The 19,582-nt window shown below is 44.2% G+C and overlaps 1 protein-coding gene across 1 annotated transcript in view; it reads left to right on the top strand.

The window, feature by feature from the left end:
• Nucleotides 1-816: 816 nt before the first annotated feature.
• ccdc9 (coiled-coil domain containing 9) overlaps nucleotides 817-19,582 on the top strand; it is a 34,204-nt gene continuing 15,438 nt past the window's right edge. The window contains exons 1-10 of the mRNA XM_083773721.1: nucleotides 817-925; nucleotides 1,684-1,746; nucleotides 2,670-2,774; nucleotides 6,488-6,637; nucleotides 11,238-11,425; nucleotides 12,644-13,001; nucleotides 14,055-14,138; nucleotides 14,963-15,127; nucleotides 16,154-16,338; nucleotides 16,839-16,900. Of these exons, the coding sequence (XP_083629847.1) occupies nucleotides 1,744-1,746; nucleotides 2,670-2,774; nucleotides 6,488-6,637; nucleotides 11,238-11,425; nucleotides 12,644-13,001; nucleotides 14,055-14,138; nucleotides 14,963-15,127; nucleotides 16,154-16,338; nucleotides 16,839-16,900 (1,300 nt within the window). The 5' untranslated portion in view covers nucleotides 817-925; nucleotides 1,684-1,743. The remainder of the gene's footprint in view (nucleotides 926-1,683; nucleotides 1,747-2,669; nucleotides 2,775-6,487; nucleotides 6,638-11,237; nucleotides 11,426-12,643; nucleotides 13,002-14,054; nucleotides 14,139-14,962; nucleotides 15,128-16,153; nucleotides 16,339-16,838; nucleotides 16,901-19,582) is intronic.

Here is a 19,582-nt window from a genome sequence, read left to right as displayed (position 1 = left end):
TCCATTCCTTTCCATTTATAATATTCACAAAATATCCTTTCAAATGGTTGCCTTATATATATTCCTTTCTGAAAGCAAGGCAAGTAAACATATAGCCTTACCCTTAGCCTAGGCTATTAAGGGTATTATTACAGTCTATGTATACATGACATCACTCTCATGACAAACTAGACTCACTTGTTAGACCTGAAGGCTGAAACAGCTGACTCATCCTATTGAACTAGATAGGGGAGAGAGAGAGAGAGAGAGAGAGAGAGAGAGAGAGAGAGAGAGAGAGAGAGACTGAGAGAGAGAGAGAGAGAGAGAGAGAGAGAGAGAGAGAGAGAGAGAGAGAGAGAGAGAGAGAGAGAGAGAGAGAGAGATTGTGTGTGTGTGTGTGTGTGTGTGTGTGTGTGTGTGTGTGTGTGTGTGTGTGTGTGTGTGTGTGTGTGTGTGTGTGTGTGTGCGTGTGTGTGTTTGCACGTGCGCGCGCGTGTACCGATCCCTTCCTTGACCCCGTGCAGCGGTAGGTTGTCATGGTGAGATATATTTATGTGGTCACTAGCGCCATCTGGTGGGTGTTTCACATCCGTGTACATTTAGTAGGCTTTACTAGGCTAAATTAAACTGTGGTAAATGTTTGTTGTCATTCATTCTGGTGTGTTTTTTTTCACTCATCTGAATGGTCGATCATAAACGGCATCATGTAGGCCTATAATAATACAACTATTATTGTATTTTATTAAAAGTGTTATATTCATGCCTGGTGATCATGTCGCTTTAAACTTAAAGAGAGGAGATAGGTCACCTATTTGGCAGGAAGTTGAATACTGGCTACAGGAAGCCTAGCTCAATAATGAGGACACATTGTCGCCGGAGTGTTATAGAAACATTGTAACGAGTTTCCAGCCACCTCGTTACTGTAACCGCCTCCCTCTGATCAAAGGTAATATGAAAACACCTGCGACCATTTACGATTGTATATATAGTATGTGCCCAAACCCGTCCATTGTTATACCGTAGCGCACGCGTTACTGAATAATAACAACACGTTTCTCTAGCACGGCGGTCCCCCTTTGTACCGAGGCGCAGACAGACATGGCCCAGTCAGTGTGGCTGCATTACTTTCCAAGTCCCCGTGGGAGAGCGCGTAAAAAGCCTGTGCAACAACAACAACAACAACTGCATGACCTCGTCGAGAAACAAACGTATATTATGGATGATGGTGGCACAGTACTGTAGTATCACTCAACGCACAAGATAATCGGTGTGGTGCATGTTATGTTAACCTGCATCATGCACACCACCAGCACTGTGTCTATTAAGACGCTTAGAGGCTTTTGGGATCGCATTTGGATTTATGAATTAACATAGCGGAGTTGCTGTGGGACGTGTCAGGGGGTCTGACTCTGAAGTGAACACATCCTTTTTATGTCAGTGAATTTAAGTGGAGACACGGTCACCTGTCTCTTCATGAACACATTTACAGAAACCGTTAATGCCCTGATTCCCGGCCAGGTCGACTACCGTGTACCGGGTATCTATAAGTTATAACAACGTTAAGCTGTTATGTGTAAGGCAGACTGCTTGCCAAGAGACTGTAGAGTGCATTGACATACTCCATAAAATAAACCTATGACAGTCTTGGTCTAAGCCAGGCTAGCAGATTGCCACAGTTGAGGATCTTTGTTTTCTATATTTCAGGAACACGGGGCAGAAGTGTACAGTCCTCTGTCTGAGTGTGAAGACAGGCTAGAAGCAGCCATGGTGAGTAGTGAGTTGCTCAAAATCAGGAGCAGATTGTAATTATGACATTACCTTACTTAAAGGGAAACTTCGCCCTTATTGCAAAAAAATATACGTTAATGACGTTTAGAAGCTTTAGAACACTTTATGTGTGTAATATGTGATTTTAGATTGTAGCAGTGAGCCCAGTGTCTCTGATGTCATTGACACTGGGCTCACTTCCTTCCTAGACTACAATTCCCATAATGCTTTGGTGCACTGCTCCTCCTTGTGGATAGGGGGAGGGCTGTCTTAAGGCTCATACATACTCCAGTTTGAGGTGATAGCTTATTACCGCGGTGTCGTTTTTTAAGGGTTAGAAAACTACAACATTACGTCCCTCGCGACGGTGATCAGCCATCAGAGAAACTAGGCTCACTGCTAAAATCCAAAATATCTAAAACCACATATTACACACACAAAAACCCCCAGGAAAGTGTTCTAAAGCTTCTAAACGTCATTAACATATGTTTTTTGCCAAAAGGGTGAAGTTTCCCTTTAACCCATTCTGACCGGGCACCCATTTTGGTGTTGGCATCATGTTATGCTTTAGCTATTGAAAAATAGCAGACGAGTGGCGCTTAAAAACATTAACTTTGAAAGAATATATATTCAAAGATTTGCGGCACATTTTTACGATTTTTCAAAAATAGCAGACCTACAAGCTCGCTATGAGCTTGTAGGTCTGCTATTTTTTTAAAGCTAAATTATAACATAATGTTTAGAACGCCAAAAGGGGTTCCCGCCCCAAAATGGGTTAAGGGTTGCTTGCTAAATTGCCACAGTGGAGCTGGACAGCTGGTCAATGCACTGTAGATGGTACCAACTACACATTCCCTCCGGTATACGGTTTAAGAGAGTTTTGGTAAGGGGATGGCTCCAAATTTCCCTCTTTTCCCTCTCAGTCTTCAGGGGTGGATCTCAAGACCAAGGAGGAGAAAGATGCTGAGCTGGACAGACGCATCGAAGCTCTGAGGAAGAAGAATGAAGCCTTGGTCAAGAGGTACCAGGTATGGTAGGCCTCAAGTTAACACATATTAAACATAACATTTTATTATGGAAGCTCTGAGGAAGAAGAATGAAGCCTTGGTCAAGAGGTACCAGGTATGGTAGGCCTCAAGTTAACACATTAAACATAACATTTTCTTTTTACCAAAATGGCAAAAGAAACAGTGTTGCTAAATCTCGTAAGAGAAATAAGCCCCCGAGAAACAAGACAAGTCTTGCTAGAGAAATAAGCAGCCGGCGGAAACTAGAGTTTCTCAACAGGCCCGAAACTTAAGGCCCGGCCCTACCTGGGTCCTCATCAAACCCTGTACACTCAAGACACTGCCCCCGCTGCCACCCTTAGATCTCCATTTATGGAGCTGACCTGTTCTGACATTCCATAAATGTTGATCTGACCTCATCAAACCCTGTACACTCAAGACATGCTCCATATATGGCCAGACCTCATCAAACCCTTTACACCTAAGACACTGCCCCCCGCTGCCACCCTCAGATCTCCTTGTCAGACAGTAAAGTCGAAGTTGAGTCGATGCGTCGTTTTATGACGTGGGACGTGGGACGGGGGGGTGGAGGTGCGCACAGCCGCACACTCAAATACGGATGTCAAACGGAACACTGCGCACACAGTGGCCTCTCCAATCTGGCACAGAAACCCATTAGAAAAGACTAGGCTAGGCTGTATGTATCTATGGCAAAGCGCTGATTATCAAAACATATAAATGTAATGTAATAGTAGTAAACACTAAACAGTGCAGTACAGAGACCAGAAAAGAGAACACAACGGGGCATAATTGGCACACAGCGCAGCACAGCGGCACCGGCCAGGCAGCCATAAGAACACCTTACAAAATATAACATTAACACTATTAGTGGCAGTACAGCAGCCCGACCTTCAGAACACAATAGAAGACAGTAGGTCTATATTAAAGGAGAATTCCATACTAAAAGGCTTTCTTACCTTTCTTTGTAGTTGTTACGTCCCCATCAAAGAGGTCCAGGTGTTATTTTGTGCAAAAGCTCCTTATTGGCTATTTCCCCTACCATAAGACCTAAATGAATTGCATTGAATTGAATGGGATGTATGGGGTGTTGTGCTAATTTGCTTATTTCCATCGCTCAAAATGATAATTCTTTTGTATATATCCTCTCTTCATAATGTAAATAATAACCCAAGCGGCACACTTTACTACTTATTTCGATGGAAATAAGCGAATTAGCACAACACCCCATACATCCCATTCCATTCAATGCAATTCATTTAGGTCTTATTGTAGGGGAAATAGCCAATAAGGAGCTTTTGCACAAAATAACACCTGGACCTCTTTGATGGGGAAGTAACAACTACAAAGAAAGGTAAGAAAGCCTTTTAGTATGGAATTCTCCTTTAACATTATAACAGCCAGCAGCAGTTGGCACATCACCAGAATACAATCTGCTGTTACCTTCCACGTTCACGACGTGAACATGTATTCCTCCTCCTCCGACAACCACTCGATAACGTATTCATGTTACTTATTTTCTGAGCCATGCAAATGAACAACAAGTAACGTGCACTGACCGGAGAGGGAGAGATTCATGCGTCCCGCGCGTAAATCTAAACCAGAAACGGGACAGCCACTGCGTCAGCACGGAGGTAAGGAGGGGGGGGATAAAGTTTGCGCGCTTCTATCTGTTACTTCTCTTACGCAGGGCAGTTCAACTTCGGCCAGTCAATTAGTGGGACATCGCTGAGAGCCACACACAGCTGCAGTTAGGTTTTTTAATTAAGGGCGCGTTCTGAAATAGCGAGCGCATTGTGCAATGCAAACTAATAGGCGAGTGCGCTCCGGTGCGGTATGCAAAGGAAAGAATGACTTCTGTCCGTGACAATAACCAATCCTACAGTTTGAATTATGTACACACGCACACATAGAGCAAAAAATATGATATGGGGAAAACAATTGAAAATGTATTTTCTTCTTTTTCTTCGACTTCTCCTAATTTGAATCTACTTGTATTAATTAATTACTTATTAATTTTATGAATGCCCTAATATATACAGTATACCCACCAGTGTTTGTACCATTGCTGTCATGGCCGTTCCCTTTTATTTTTTCCTCTCGTTCCCTTGTTTTGCCATGATAATGGCAAAAGACATGATTACATTTGTCATCACAACAAAACAATAGGTTACGAAAGGTAACCCCGATTCTTCAACTATTCGGTTTCAGCTCTAAAAACAACCGAACCGAATATGCATTTTTGCAAATATTTCACTGAGGGACTGCCATTGGAATGTTCGCAGGGAATCATAGCTTCAAATTGACATTGGTTGTTCAGTTTGACCCACCAGTTTTGGAGATATGGCTTATAGATTAAGGTCTTCCAGAAAACAGCGAGTTGAGAAAACAGGCTTGACACCATAGACTGTAAAAAATATGGACAAAGCGTTCCCCGGGTCTAACATGAACGTAAAATGAAGCCTGAAATCCATGCACTGTAAATCGCCATCTTTCTAGATCCGTTTTGGACCAGCTGGCCATTGGCTGGCCCCGTTTGGGTCCAGCTGGCCATTGGCTGCCCAGACAACGAGGCGGGACTTCCCCCCCTTCTTCTCCGTTGGTTTTTATTTTGACTCGAGTGGGAGGAGAAGACTCTTGAGTGGGAGGGGAATGCCGATCATAGACGGTAACGGTAGCCACGCCCCTCAGAACATACGCGACTTTATGGTCATCTTTTTAATAAATGGGACCATAATTTTCCAAAAAGAATATTATGACATTAGAAATGAGACATTAAACTAGTGACTGGAAGCAGAAAGTATTCATGACCATGTTTATTAAGGTAATACAGTCTAGGTGAAGTTGGGCCAAAATACATGGGCCTCTATGGAGCTATGGGGCTTTTTGGGTCCAGTCCAGCGCCACAACAGGCCATTATATGAACTACCGATTTCAAATGAGGCTTCACGAAATATCTGGCTGACTGCCCCCCTGCTTGACACCTAGCATGTATCAATAAATGTTTAAGCATGTATTTCATATTTACACGATTTCAGCTCTGACACTTGACATGCTCTAGTATGTGAAGAGTCTGCCTGTGCTATTAACTCATTTTTGAAAAAAAGAAAAAAAAAGTTTTTCTCCTCTGGTGAAAAGCTGGAATTTGCACGATGGCAGGCTCTCAGTCAAATCTGGTCTCATATCTTTGATTTTGTATCTGTTCTATCCTCTTTTTCTTTGCTACCGATATCCTCTCCCTACAACATGATATGAGAAAAAATAATTTAACCCACTTCTTTACACCTGTAAACCTGTGATGTGACACATAAAGCTCTTAGCTGGCATCATCATTGTGACACTTAAAGGTATATTCAGTGATTTCACTCAAAAAACCTTAGGTTTCGTTTTTGGCTGTGGGACCCAGCCTTTCGTCCAATCAGGATAGAGAGTCAAAAACGAAACCTAAGGTTTTTTGACCCCCAGGGGTTAACTGGGGACAGGGATGAACTCCTTATATGGCCAGCACACTCTATAGTAGGGAGGATTATCACAACAAAACAAAAAAATAAGTGATATTTGAATTAAGTGAAATCACTGAATATACCTTTTAAGGTTCTTGCAGTTCTGGAGGGCGCGTTTTTCGGAAAACTGGCGGAAACATGCAGTATTGTGCAAGGACCTTTAAAGCTTGGCATCATCGTTCTCTCCCTTTTTCTCATGGGATATATCAACAGGAAATAGAAGAGGACAAGAAGAAGGCGGAGCAGGAGGGCATTGCTGTGACCACGGCCCGAAAGGCACGGCCCCACGACCAGGAGGTCGACAGGAGGAAGACGGACAAAGAGAACTTCACCGTCACAGTAGACCTCTCAAGACCAGCTGGGGTAGGTCAGGGTTAGGGCCCGTGTCCAACAAGATGCTTTGGTTCTCGGCTGAAAATGCCATAAAACGCTTCCTAGCGCCCAAGTTGAACATTATTTCAGTTCCCAGCAAGCAGATAGAAGTGACACACGCGAGTACCTTGTTTAACCCATTTAGGCCTGACCTCGAAATTACACTTAAAATCTTCTAAATCCTCCAGTTTTCTGAAATAAATATCTTCATGATTTTTCAACCGATCCGATCATTTATTAATTTCTAATCATAAGAATCATGATTAGACCTTCTGGTCTACTGATAGGACAACCACACTTCTCAGCTGAGCGCACACACACACGCACACACTCACAGCATGTGGAGGTGGGACCTTTTGGCACGTTTCACTTTCATCATGTCTGGATTGTTTTGAAGCAGAGATTGGGGGTCGTACATAGTAGTATACTGTACATGCTTAACCCATTCTGACCTGAGATCAGATTCATACGAGGTTTCCACTGGACACACACTGGTCTGATTAACCCATTCTGACCTGAGATCAGATTCTAAAAATGTCAGTCGTTCTTCAATTTTTCAAAAATAGCAGACCTACAAGCTCGTATCGCGCCACTCGGTGGCGCGATATGAGCTTGTAGATCTGCTATTTTTAAATAGCTAAAGCATAACATGATGCTGACACCAAAATGGGTGCCCGGTCAGAATGGGTTAACGAATCGCAACTTTAGTCCATTAGAAAGACTAGATACATTTGAATTGATTAGATTGAATTGATTAACATTTTGAAAATGTATTTAATAAAGTAGCTTGTTGGACTTAATTGAGTAGTCAGCCGTTTGGCCAACAGCCAGTGATATTACAATAAAAGTTTTATTTTGACTATGCAGTAGGAAAATAGTGCCGATAGCCTACATGTAACTGCCTCAACAGTAACTGAAATTTGGCTAATTCATAACAACATCGGCAAGTTGAAATAATCTAACTAAACCTAACCTGTTCATTCCGATCAAGGTGGTTAAACAAGACTGGGCTGCTATACAGATTATTAATGGAATAAATTCAAAATATAAATGTGACCTCATGAAGAATATTAGGTTTCCAAAAGATTCCCCAATCCTTGCAATGTAAGATTGGATGAATAAAATATGAATAGGCTGTAATGGATGTTTGCTATTGCTTGATTAGAGTGACTACTCTTAGTTGGGTACCAGCTGGTTTTCACTGGCGAATAGAACGTTACTGGTCTAACCTTGGTATTAGCCTACCAAATCCATTAGAAACATTCTGGAAAAGTTCTGAAACCTCTGGTCACACTACAGTGAAAACGGTGTCCTATTTCCTGCTCTAACCCATTCTGACCGGGCACCCATTTTGGTGTCGGCATCATGTTATGCTTTAGCTATTTAAAAATAGCAGATCTACAAGCTCATATCGCGCCACCGAGTGGCGCGATACGAGCTTGTAGGTCTGCTATTTTTGAAAAATCGAAGAACGACTGATTTTTTTTTTAGAATCTGATCTCAGGTCAGAATGGGTTAATCAGACCAGTGTGTGTCTGGCGGAAACCTCGTATGAATCTGATCTCAGGTCAGAATGGGCTAATTGTGCACTGCTTGCTGCAACCAATGCAAATGTGTCAGCCCACAGTGAAGACGGCACAGGGGAGCTGAACGGAGACACCGTGACGGCCTGTCATTTCACATCAGCATAAACCAAAACCCCAAACACCATTAACCCATTCTGACCTGAGATCAGATTCATACAAGGTTTCCGCCGGACAAACACTGGGTCTGATGAACCCATTCTGACCTGAGATCAGATTCTAAAAATGTCAGTCGTTCTTCGATTTTTCAAAAATAGCAGACCTACAAGCTCGTATCGCGCCACTCGGTGGCGCGATATGAGCTTGTAGATCTGCTATTTTTAAATAGCTAAAGCACGACATGATGCTGACACCAAAATGGGTGCCCGTTCAGAATGGGTTAAGCAAATGGATGTTTATTTCCCCCCATGAGATTGTGGGCCTGGGGAGAAGATAACATGGTTATCTCTGTAACGTGATGACCCCGGGCTCCTTGAAAAGACAGACCACGCAACTCATAATCTTTGACAGCTCCTCATTACCCAGTTAGGTTAACAGGCCTGTTAGGCTAAGAACCACACACCTGCCTAGTCATGGCTTAGGGTCCTGCAAAACCCTTCTTTTTCTACCCAGGCAACCCTGACCTGAAAACGGTTGCACTTGTATCTGAGGGGATTGGGACGGTTATGATTGAGGCATACGGAAAGATTCTAAGTCTAATACAATCAATGACCCCAAAGGTTGGACCCAGTCTGCCACCTGTGGACTGTAGAGGCCTAGAGGGCAGCGGGACAGACTGAAATCTGTGTTAATCAGTCTTCAGGAGACATGAGTGTAGCAATTAAATCAGAGATCCTAGTGTGTTCCAGAGTTCCTGTGCCAGGGACGTCATCCCGTATCTAAATCAACTATGCACTGAGTGCCATGCCCGTAAAGACGTATATATATATATATCTTTTTACAATATATTTTTTTTTTACAATTTTATTAAAAACGCCCTCTTTTTTTTAATAATGGGAGATCTGGCACTCAGAGCCTAAACTGGTGACCACTAGGTGGCACTGAAGGAGTTTTAAGAGCAGTGGGCCTACTGGGTCACTGCTGGCAGGATCATGCCATCTACTGAACTGATGTACCTTTGGTGGTGCAGTGATTAATGACAGAAGGGTGAACTTGGCTGATTAACCTGTCCCTAAATCCTGGTTATTAATTAGACTTTGCTTATTGTCTCCACCAGGCCGAAGGCATGGGGGGAGAGTATGTTTTGCACTCCGTCCGTCCGTGTGTGTGTCCGTCCGTGTGTGTGTCCGTCCGTCCGTGTGTGTGTCCGTGAGCAGCTAATCTCGGCCACTGTTAACCCGGTCGATGCCAAATTTTGCACACACACTCCCTGGATGCCAACGATGAACCTCTGCCCCAAACTTTCCAGAACGGCCTGTTAAAGCGCCACCAGGAGGCCGCTTTGTGCAAAACAAGTTTTTGCACAGTACACCTACAGATTTTGTCCAAACATCACGCAAATTGGTACACAGTCTCTCTAGAGCCATTCAACGAAACGGGTCTTTCAGATTTCTCAGACTCCATCCTGATTGGTTAAGATTTGCTTCCAAAGTTCACAGGAGTGCTCAGTTTCAAACAAAATGCTGCAAATCATGAACACATTGCGTGATTTCCGTGAAATTGTGCACCCACATTCCCACTAGGCCGAGGAAGAAATGCCACATGAACAATTTCAACTCAGCCTCAAGGTGGCGCTATAACTGGCCGAAAAGTGTTTTTACCTCTAACTGCACGGATCTGTGGATAACTTTGTATGCCAACTCCCTAGTTTACTTTTGTTGCCCTTTTATCCAACCACCAGATGAAGGCAAGCTGCAATGTCCTACATTCCTATCCTGGTGGAGACCTGTGCCCAGAAGGGCACATTTTCTAGTCTTTTTAATACCTTCTTCTTTGAAATTCTTGCACTCTCCCTTTTCGGTTCAAACAGTCTTATAATTCTCTCTTAACTTGTCTGTCTCCCTGTCTTACTCTTTGATCGTCTTGCAATCACAATCTTATCCGAAGAATCTTAAACAGAATTAGATTAAGAAGTAATGATTAGCTGTCTTCTAGAACAGGGTTTGTATGCATGTAGTGTGGCAGTGCCAACAGAAGCACCTCTGGCTGAGAGAGTCTGAAATAGTGTAAATGATGTGTCTGAGGTCATACTGTAATTGAAAGTCTGCCCATTTTTCTGAAGGGAAGACCTCGACTTACTAATAATAACAGGTGCGTCGGCGACAAAGTAGCAGACTGCAGACACGTAGAGAAGGAGGGAGACCCGCACACTGTCTGGTGTGTTTGTTTGCTGGTTCAAGAGCTTTTTTATTGTCAAATGCAACGTTTCGGTCCTTCGACCTTCCTCAGGCATGATTCAGAGTAGGCTGACATGTCACTAAATACATTCACAGGTATAGACAACTAATCAGAAACGCATGTAATCATCAAAACAGGTAGCAGCTGCATAGTCCACAGTCATGTGACTCTTAAAGTTACAGTACCTCTGTGACTTTCCTCAGATACTATTGAAAATAATACAGGGACAGATATATATGTAATGCCATACAGTACAAGAAAATCAACATATAAAATAAATGTCACATTACCATGACAGGAGTGGACAGTAAAAATAAAAACAACACAAATCTGCCCATGTAAAATATACAAATGTTCAGTGAATCTCACCAACATTGTTCTTTTGAAACACTTTTGTTATTATTTGTGAAATATTTATAAAGTTCATTATTTTTATTTGGCCAAATGATGACATGGTGTAATGCAGATTTGCCACTGAAGATCAATTTATTTGTGTACTGTGGCTACACAAACTGCACACACATTCTAGTATCTTACTTTCCATGGCTAAGGATTGGTCAAGGATGCCACAGCATTATTAAATCCAACCCTGTCTTGTTTGGTCAAATAGTGGCTGAACTGAAGGAAAAGTGATTTCATATTGATTGACAAGCATGTCTTTTCCCCCACAGGACAATAGAGTGGTGAACGATTGGAAGCCCGGAGCGCCACCCGCCAGGAGGTCGTCAGAGGAGGGTGACAACCACAGCCCCCCCAGGAGGGCGGCGGGGTCAGGGCGTATGGGACGAGCAGGTCAAAGAGGAGGAGGTGGACGCCAGGAGAGGAGGGACAGAGAACCCCGTCTCGACAGAGAACTAAGGTTGGGCGATATGCCAATTTCTTTCAATCGCCAATCGTCTGACCAAAAATCGGCGATTGACGATGTATTCGTGTCATAAAAGTAAAGTGAGAACAGCTCACTGCAGGTCGCAAAAAAGCCAGATCTACAAGCTCTCACGGCGCCGCGTCCTGCCTGTTTTTGCCGCTCCGTTCGCTAGGCATTGAGAGCTTGTAGATCAGTCTGTTTCTGCTGCGCAGCCAGGGTAACTTGCTCCCTTGCCTCCCCGCACCGGTCCATCGGAGGCTCGGAGCGGAGCAGCGGAGCCCACAAGCTGCTGCGGCCGGGCTGATCCACAGGCTCTCAAGGCATCGCGTCCTGCCTGTTTTTGCAGTGCCGTTCGCTACGCGTTGAGAGCTTGTAGATCTGTCTATTTCTGCAGCGCTGGTGTCGGGGTTCATTCACGTTGTCAATAAAAAAAACTTAGATTACAGGCGGAGATGAAGTTCAATCAGTGGGTTGCACCAGTAGGGGCTACACGCTAAGCTAAGCGCTAAGCTAACGAATGATCCCCGAGCCTATACAGTGGAGAAGTCTTGCCTCCCCGCACCGGCGTCGGAGGCTCAGAGGGGTGCCCACATGCTGCTGCTGATCCACAGGCTCTCAAGGCGCAGCGTCCTGCCTGTTTCTGCAGCACCGTTCGCTACACGTTGAGAGCTTGTAGATCTGTCTATTTTTGCAGCGCTGGTGTCGGGGTTTGTTCACGTTGTCAATAAAAAAATAACTTGGATTACAGGCGGAGATGAAGTCCAGTGTGTTGAATCAGTAGCTACACGCTAAGCTAACGCTAAGCTATAAGCCTATACTAACACTAGCAGCCTGTTTTTTATTCCCCCCCCGACTTCACGGGTGGCGCATTGGGATTGTGACTGTATATTATTAAACTGCATGGGTCTGGACTCCGGAGCTTAAACAACATGTAGGCTACAGCCTTCCTCAGCTCCCAGCCTTTACACTGGCAGGCGGCTGCCGTAAGTGCCGTTCCCCGATGCTGCTGACTGCTGAGTGCGGGGACTGTGGAGGAGGGGGATTTCCACCCGGCCGCTTGCTGGCCCAAATTGATTCACATGTTGCTCACACTTTACAGGTTAATTGGGCTAAATCGTCCCGAAAAATCGCCTAATAAAAATATTCGCCGATTGGATTCGTACAGTATATTCGCGATTGACGATGTATTCGTATCGTCACCCAACCCTACAGAGAACCCCGTGGTGACAGAGAACCCCGTGGTGACAGAGAACCCCGTGGTGACAGAGAACCCCGTGGTGACAGAGAACCCCGTGGTGACAGAGAACCCCGTGGTGACAGAGAACCCCGTGGTGACAGAGAACCCCGTGGTGACAGAGAACCCCGTCTTGACCGAGAACCCCGTCTTGACCGAGAACCCCGTCTTGACAGACCACCTAGAGAAGGAGAGACTGGAGAGCCAGGGGGAGGAAGAGGAGGAGGAGGGCGCGGTAGAGGTAGGAGAGGGAGAGGAGGAGCCAGAGAGGGCGGCAGGGACGGGATGAGAGAGGGAGGAGGAGGCCCACAGTCTGGCATGGACAGGAAATCAAAGGTGAGTGAACAGGAGCAAATGTTAATCTAAACGCTTTGCGATTACAGATGAGTTTTTGGCAATTTTGCCTCAATTACAAAACATACTGTACTCTTTGAAATACATTTTCTACCAAATATCATTAAACATCCTGACGCAGTAACGCGGGCCAGACGGTGTGACCATTTCACTCATGCAGTAAATTGCATGTTGCCAGCATCAACAAAATTATCTCGTTTCAGTGCTCATTTTCTGAACCGATAACGAGATGCACTTTAAAAATTTCTCTTCTTACGAGTGCACACACATACTGGACACACACTGCTGCACTGCTCCCCCCCCGCCTTCTCTCACACACTCACACTAGCTCATTAGCTGGATGGCAAGTGCACTGCCATCGCCGAAAAACACTGGGCGACATAACCCTGTTCCCATAAACATGTCCCCTATTCCTTCATTAAGGATTGTGCCCATAAAATCTTTTATGCACCCTTAAACTTTCCACATATGAACAACAAAATTCAGCTTCAAGCTATGGGTAAACCGGCCCATCGGATTCTTAAAGGTGGTTACAACAACAAGCGATCGACACGATTTGTTCTGGTTCTATGTAATTGAATGAATGAATTGCCATCCAGATGCTTTAAAGGTTTTATGACATTCATTTTCATTTATTTTTATTTTTATTTTTTATTTTAGGTTTTATGACCTCAATTACACCCAAAAAACCTGAACTTTGAACATTCAGTGGATTTTCTGTGGTCTGAAGTTTTCTTTGGGGTTTTTTGGGCCTTTTGAGCTACAATGAAAACAGGCAACACAGTGAAACAGTGACATCTGCTGGCAAGTCCCATTGACATATATGGGATTTGCAGTAAGTGATGTCACTTACTGCCGGCAAATCAGAGCACCTGTTTGAGCCAGAAAACCCCAGATCACAGAAAATCTACTGAATGTTAAAAGTTCATGTTTTTTGGGTGCAATTGAGAATAGAAAACCTAAAAAAAACAAGAACAATTCCAAAACCTTTTTTTTTATGTCACAATCCCTTTAACGGTGCTTGTTCATGGACAGGAATGGGAGGAGAAGAGGAGGCAGAACATTGAGATGATGAACGAGGAGATGGAGAAGATTGCAGAGTATGAGAGAGGGCAGCGGGTATGTATGGGAAAACATCCTCCATCTAAAGTGGGAAAGACTGTTTTAACTGTGTTCAGAGTATGTTTAACTGTATGAGAGAGGGCAGCGGGTATGGGTTTTAACTGTTCACACCACTGTCCATGTGAGAAAATGTGATGTAGAATAGATTTGAGTGGACATTAGCTGGGCATTTACAGCATCTTGCAATGGGTCTGGTCTACAAGATTCGATACACCACCAAGATAGCCATGTACCTGTCTAAATACTTCCTTAATGTAAACGAAGTCCACACCCACAACACCAGAGGGAGTGCAACAAACCATGTACAACCCAGATTCGGCACAAACAAGGGACTAAATTATTTTCGCTCCTATGCCACCAAAATGTGGAACTCCCTACCAACAGTCATTAAGACATGTGAATCCCTTGACTCCTTCAAAACCGCTCCTACGGATGGCTGCAATTCGAAACTGGCCTCTGTAAAATCTGAATCCCCCACCCCCCCCCCCCCATTTCCCCTCACTGTACTTCCCTTTTTGCTTCCTATATGATGAATTCCTGTTCTGTTCTTTAGCTACATAGAAATGTCTATTTTTATGTCTCTAAATGTTTTGATGAATTGAACAATGTGGACCCTGTTGTAAACAAGTGTAATGCTTAATTGGGTCGTCCACTCACAGTTAACAGTCTTTGTATTGAGTTTGTGCTTGAAATGTACTGTAAATTCTGCAAACTGTTAATAAATATTTCAATCAATCAATCAATCAATCAATCACAAAACCTATCCTGTGGAGGTTGACTTTGGAAGCTATTTCGGACATTTCCTTCTTCTTGTTCCACAGATGGATGGAGACAAGCCCATCCGTAACTTCCTGGACGACCCGCGGCGTTCTGGCCCGGTTCCCGACTTGGACCGCAAGGAGGGCAGCAGGAGACACGTCCGTAACTGGGGCGGCCTTGACTTTGACAACGTTAAGACCGGGGCTGAGCTGGAGAAAGAATGGACTGTGAGTGTGGCGTTCTGTGGAACGCACACAATTATGTGCCAAGTGTGTTGCACGGAAGTTGCAGTGGTATTGGAGCTTAAACACATATTGACCCAGCAGCCAAATATGTATACAGTTTACGATGCTACATTGACAGCAGGGCTGCATACAGTACAGTACAGTGATGGATGGGTATTTTGGGCTAGTTCTCAATGGAGCACCCGAAGATGTAGTTTGGTAGGGGGCGGGGGGGGGGGGGGGGGGGGGGTGTGCGTGCAGACGTCTCTACCACGCCACAATTAGATTATACATGAACCAGGGGCGAATTCTTCTTATAACTGTCTTATAACCTTATTATAATTCTTCTTATAACCCTCTCCCCACATGCACATGCAAGGAATGTCTCCAAGGAATCCAGGGGAAAAAAGTGGGCTGTTATAGTGCCACCATTGAGGTCGACCGATATAATTATAAGATATAGTAATTTTTTGTAATTATTATGAATAATTCTAATGAAAGTGTTTTCCCATTCATGTCAATGGGGAAATTGTATGCACGAATAAATTAATATCAATTAAACTTTACAACTTTTCTCTTAGAATTAGCAAGCACACGATTCCCGATTTCTCCGGTCGATTTGACATATGGCTGAAGTGCGTACAGTCAAAACTGTGGGAGGAGTAGTGCGTCAAAATAAGTTACTCTAGAAATAATAAAGTGTTACAATTTCTATAGGTGGGAAACCACACTAATTATTCATTTAACTAAGATAGCAGTTCCATTCATTTAACTAACATAGCAGTTCCACAACAGAAAACTGTCTTCTAATGTATCCTAAATGACCTAACTGAATGAAACCCATGAATTACAGTGAGTGAAAAAGGGTAAAGAACACTATATTCAGTCCTAGGCCAATGATCCTAGTGCTTCCTTCTGCAGTGGGGTTTCCCAAAATAGGGAGTTTTTCCCAATAAGAATACCATTTCTGTACGCTTTGTAGCTGGTTGATATCCATCCTCATATGCTCCTTATCTGTCCTCTGTTCAGAGCCGAAGGCCTGGTGGTCAGAGGGGTTCTATGGACATGACCATGTCCATGACAGGCCGGGAGAGGGCGGAGTACCTCCGCTGGAAGAAGGAGCGCGAGCAGATTGACGAAGCGAGGCTGGCACGCCACCGCAATGCCACAGGAGAGTGGAGACGGGAGTGGGACGCACAGAAGACCGATACCATGTGAGAGTGGAAGGGAAGAGCTGAAGAGGCACTATTATAAGAATGTGGGGAGACCAGTAGAGTGGATAAGAGAGGAGGGGAAGAGGGGCCTGCAGCAGCATTGACACTCGTCTATCAGAGATTAAGCTGCAGAGAATTTGGCTGTAGATAAGGCCTAGAGGATTTGCCTGTCGAGGGGAATGGATTCAGCAGAGGATCATGCTGTAGAGGGGAATGTATAGAGGCATCGTGGATTCGTGGTACTGTAGCACAATGATGAGGCATTACGTGTGTGTGTGTGTCAAGTGGTAGAAAGTGTGCATAAAAATGACATTTTGTCAGACCTGACGAGGGTGTTGCTTTGGGAAAAGAGGACGTGACCTTTTGGTGACTGTGTGTGTCTGCCTCAATAAAGGCATGTACTGTAGTGTAGCTGATGTGACAAGGATGCACAGCGACACGGCATATTGATCTTTATGTTTGTTAACCCTGTGGCGTTTATTTTTTTCTTTCTTTCACAGGTTCAAGGAGGACCCATCTGTTGCTACAGAGGGCTTGATGGATGAGCATGGTGGCAGAAGAGGCAAGTCACCTTCCACGTACCCACACATCATCATCAAAAAACAAAACGCACACTTTTGTGTGTGTGTGTGTGTGTTAGATATGCAATCAGAAGGATGCATCACCAGGCCCCTCTGCTCCCAGTTCATTAAGCTTGTTGTGTCAATGCGACCTGATTAAACTCATTATGTAAATGTTCACTGTATTTCCCCGGTGGCCATCCAGCCCCCTAAGCTAAGGCTCAAGGCTGATTTGAGAGACTTTTAGAGGTCTGGGATGTACAGCAGCACTGCAGTGGAGCAGTGGTTGTCCAAGACCTTTTCATGAAAAGGATTTCATGTAACATTACTTTAATAGGGGGAGTTTGTCTTCTGCCATGTGTCCTGTTCAAGATGTCCCGCTGGTGTGGAAGACAGTTAGGCTATGTGATGGCACTCTTGTGTAGTTTTAATGTCTGTGATTGTGTGTGTGGGAAATGTTTGTCTTCTCTGTGTGTGTGTGTCTTCCTTGCAGCTAGGGGCCGTGGCTCCCGTACAGAGCCTTGGGGCAGGGCCTCAGGTTAGATGGCATGTGATTGTGAATTACTGTGTGTTTCCTTGTCTATTTGAGCATTACATTCCATACACCCAATCTGAAACACCTGCCCCTAGCGTGGAGTTTATTTGAACCCCCTTAATCCTATCCTTGAATTTGTCTCTTTGTTAAGCTCAAGTTTAGCAACTTAATGCGTTGTGAGCTGCTTTTTATTACATGCTCAGAATATGGACAGTTTCCAATTCAATAATATTTTGGCGCTATTATACCATTACATCAGTCCAGGACTTTCTTCAGGCTCTGGATCAGCTATGTAACTTAGCGTCTGAACGTTTACATTTGACCTTCTAACCATTGAGCCTCACCTGGAATGGAACTATTTTGTGGATTGTCTTTAAAATATTGGTCAAATATATTAGCCAGTACTGTGATGATGTCATGCTTTTGTATTGTTAAATTTAGCTTTTTACTAGGGGAGTTGTTTTGGATTTGGGTGGAAATAATTGCCATACAATCCTCAGTGGTCAGTTTTCCATTTGTAACTCAGACGCACACTGAACGGCCCATTTGATTCCAGTTGTAACACTGAGGATTTTACCATGTAGGTTCCCAGTGCACCAAAAGATCGGAACCTTACCCAAAACATGTCTATAGCTGCCCTGGATCAAACAACACTGACTGATCGTACTTAGTCTGTGATTAACCAGCTCCGGATACCAAATGGGTGGGGTTGGTCAAGCATTAGAAAGTAATGATGACAGTACCGTTTTTACTATATACTCTGTGGAAATGGGCACTTACCCACCACTAATTATATTAATCATGTTGAAACCCCATCCATCTGGCACTGCCAACTCCATTAGAACAAGCAAGCAATCACTTGCGAGTGTCATGTGATTTGACCCAGGTGTGTCTATCCTCACTGGCTGTAACAACGTGTGTGTGTGTGTGTGTGTGTGTGTGTGTGTGTGTGTGTGTGTGTGTGTGTGTGTGTGTGTGTGTGTGTGTGTGTGTGTGTGTGTGTGTGTGTGTGTGTGTGTGTGTGTGTGTGTGTGTGTGTGTGTGTGTGTGTGTGTGTGTGTGTGTGTGTGTGTGTGTGTGTGTGTGTGTGTGTGTGTGTGTGTGTGTGTGTGTGTGTGTGTGTGTGTGTGTGTGTCTATAGTTTCTGATGTTGCACCTGCCAGGCTGCCACATCATAACCTTCATTAGTTTTGGCTGCGTTTGTGTTTGTGCGAGCGTGGTGATTTCACAGATTCCAATTTGTAGAATGTGAATGTCGTGACTCCTCACAGCTTTACAGGCTGCTCTGTGCTCTCTCTTTCTCCTCCCACTTCTCTGCTTTGCTCAGCCCTTCCTCACTTCTTTCTGTCTGTCCTCTCTTGATCTTTTCCCTTCATTTCTGCCCTCTCCCTCCCCGTCTCATTCTTTTCTTCTCCCCTTTCCGCTTGCTGTTGTTTCTGCTGACCTCCTGTTCTCTCTCTATGTCCCTTCCTCCTTCCCTCTCATCTCCCCCTTTTACTTCTGTGATCATTCCCTCTGGTTCTCCACCTGCCTCTCCTCCTCCCAGTTCTCACTCTATTCATCTTTGGGGATTGGGTGAGGTTGGCTTCTGTCTCTCTCATCCATTCCATTATCTCTTCCTCCTCCCTCTTTCTGCCCCCCTTGAGTCTTTCTTCATGTGAGATCATCCTATGAGTCATCCCATGTGTTTAGCTTGCACTGCAGACGGTTTTATCTTAACGCTGGAGGTCAGATGGAACAGGGGGCAAGGTCAGCCCCAGAGTCATGGGATTGGCTTTGAAATGGCCACTTAATTCTGCTGTTACATAACACGCTGACAGCGACTCTTAGCCCCTGGCTTTATTGTGATCGCTGGACAGGAGTAAGAACAGATGAGCTTTATTGGGGGGGGGGGGGGGGAGTGGTGAAGGCCTTTGATGTGTAGAATATGGAAAACTACCTGTATTTGGTAACATTTGAAGAAACTATTTAAATTTTGCATTTTGGGCTTGTTTTTATGTTATTAAGCACTTTGTGACTTTGTCTAAAAAGGTGCTATATAAATAAAGTTTATTATATATTATCGAGTGTCTTACAAAGACAAGATTGGCAGTGTATATGAACCCTAGTCAACAAACTGGTTAATGGTCAAGTGAATTGAGTGCTACAG

Source organism: Protomyctophum parallelum, assembly GCF_964188405.1.
Source record: "Protomyctophum parallelum genome assembly, chromosome: 9".
Lineage (NCBI taxonomy): Eukaryota > Metazoa > Chordata > Actinopteri > Myctophiformes > Myctophidae > Protomyctophum > Protomyctophum parallelum.
Note: the sequence above shows the minus strand (reverse complement) of the source record. Positions and strands in the feature narration are given on the sequence as shown.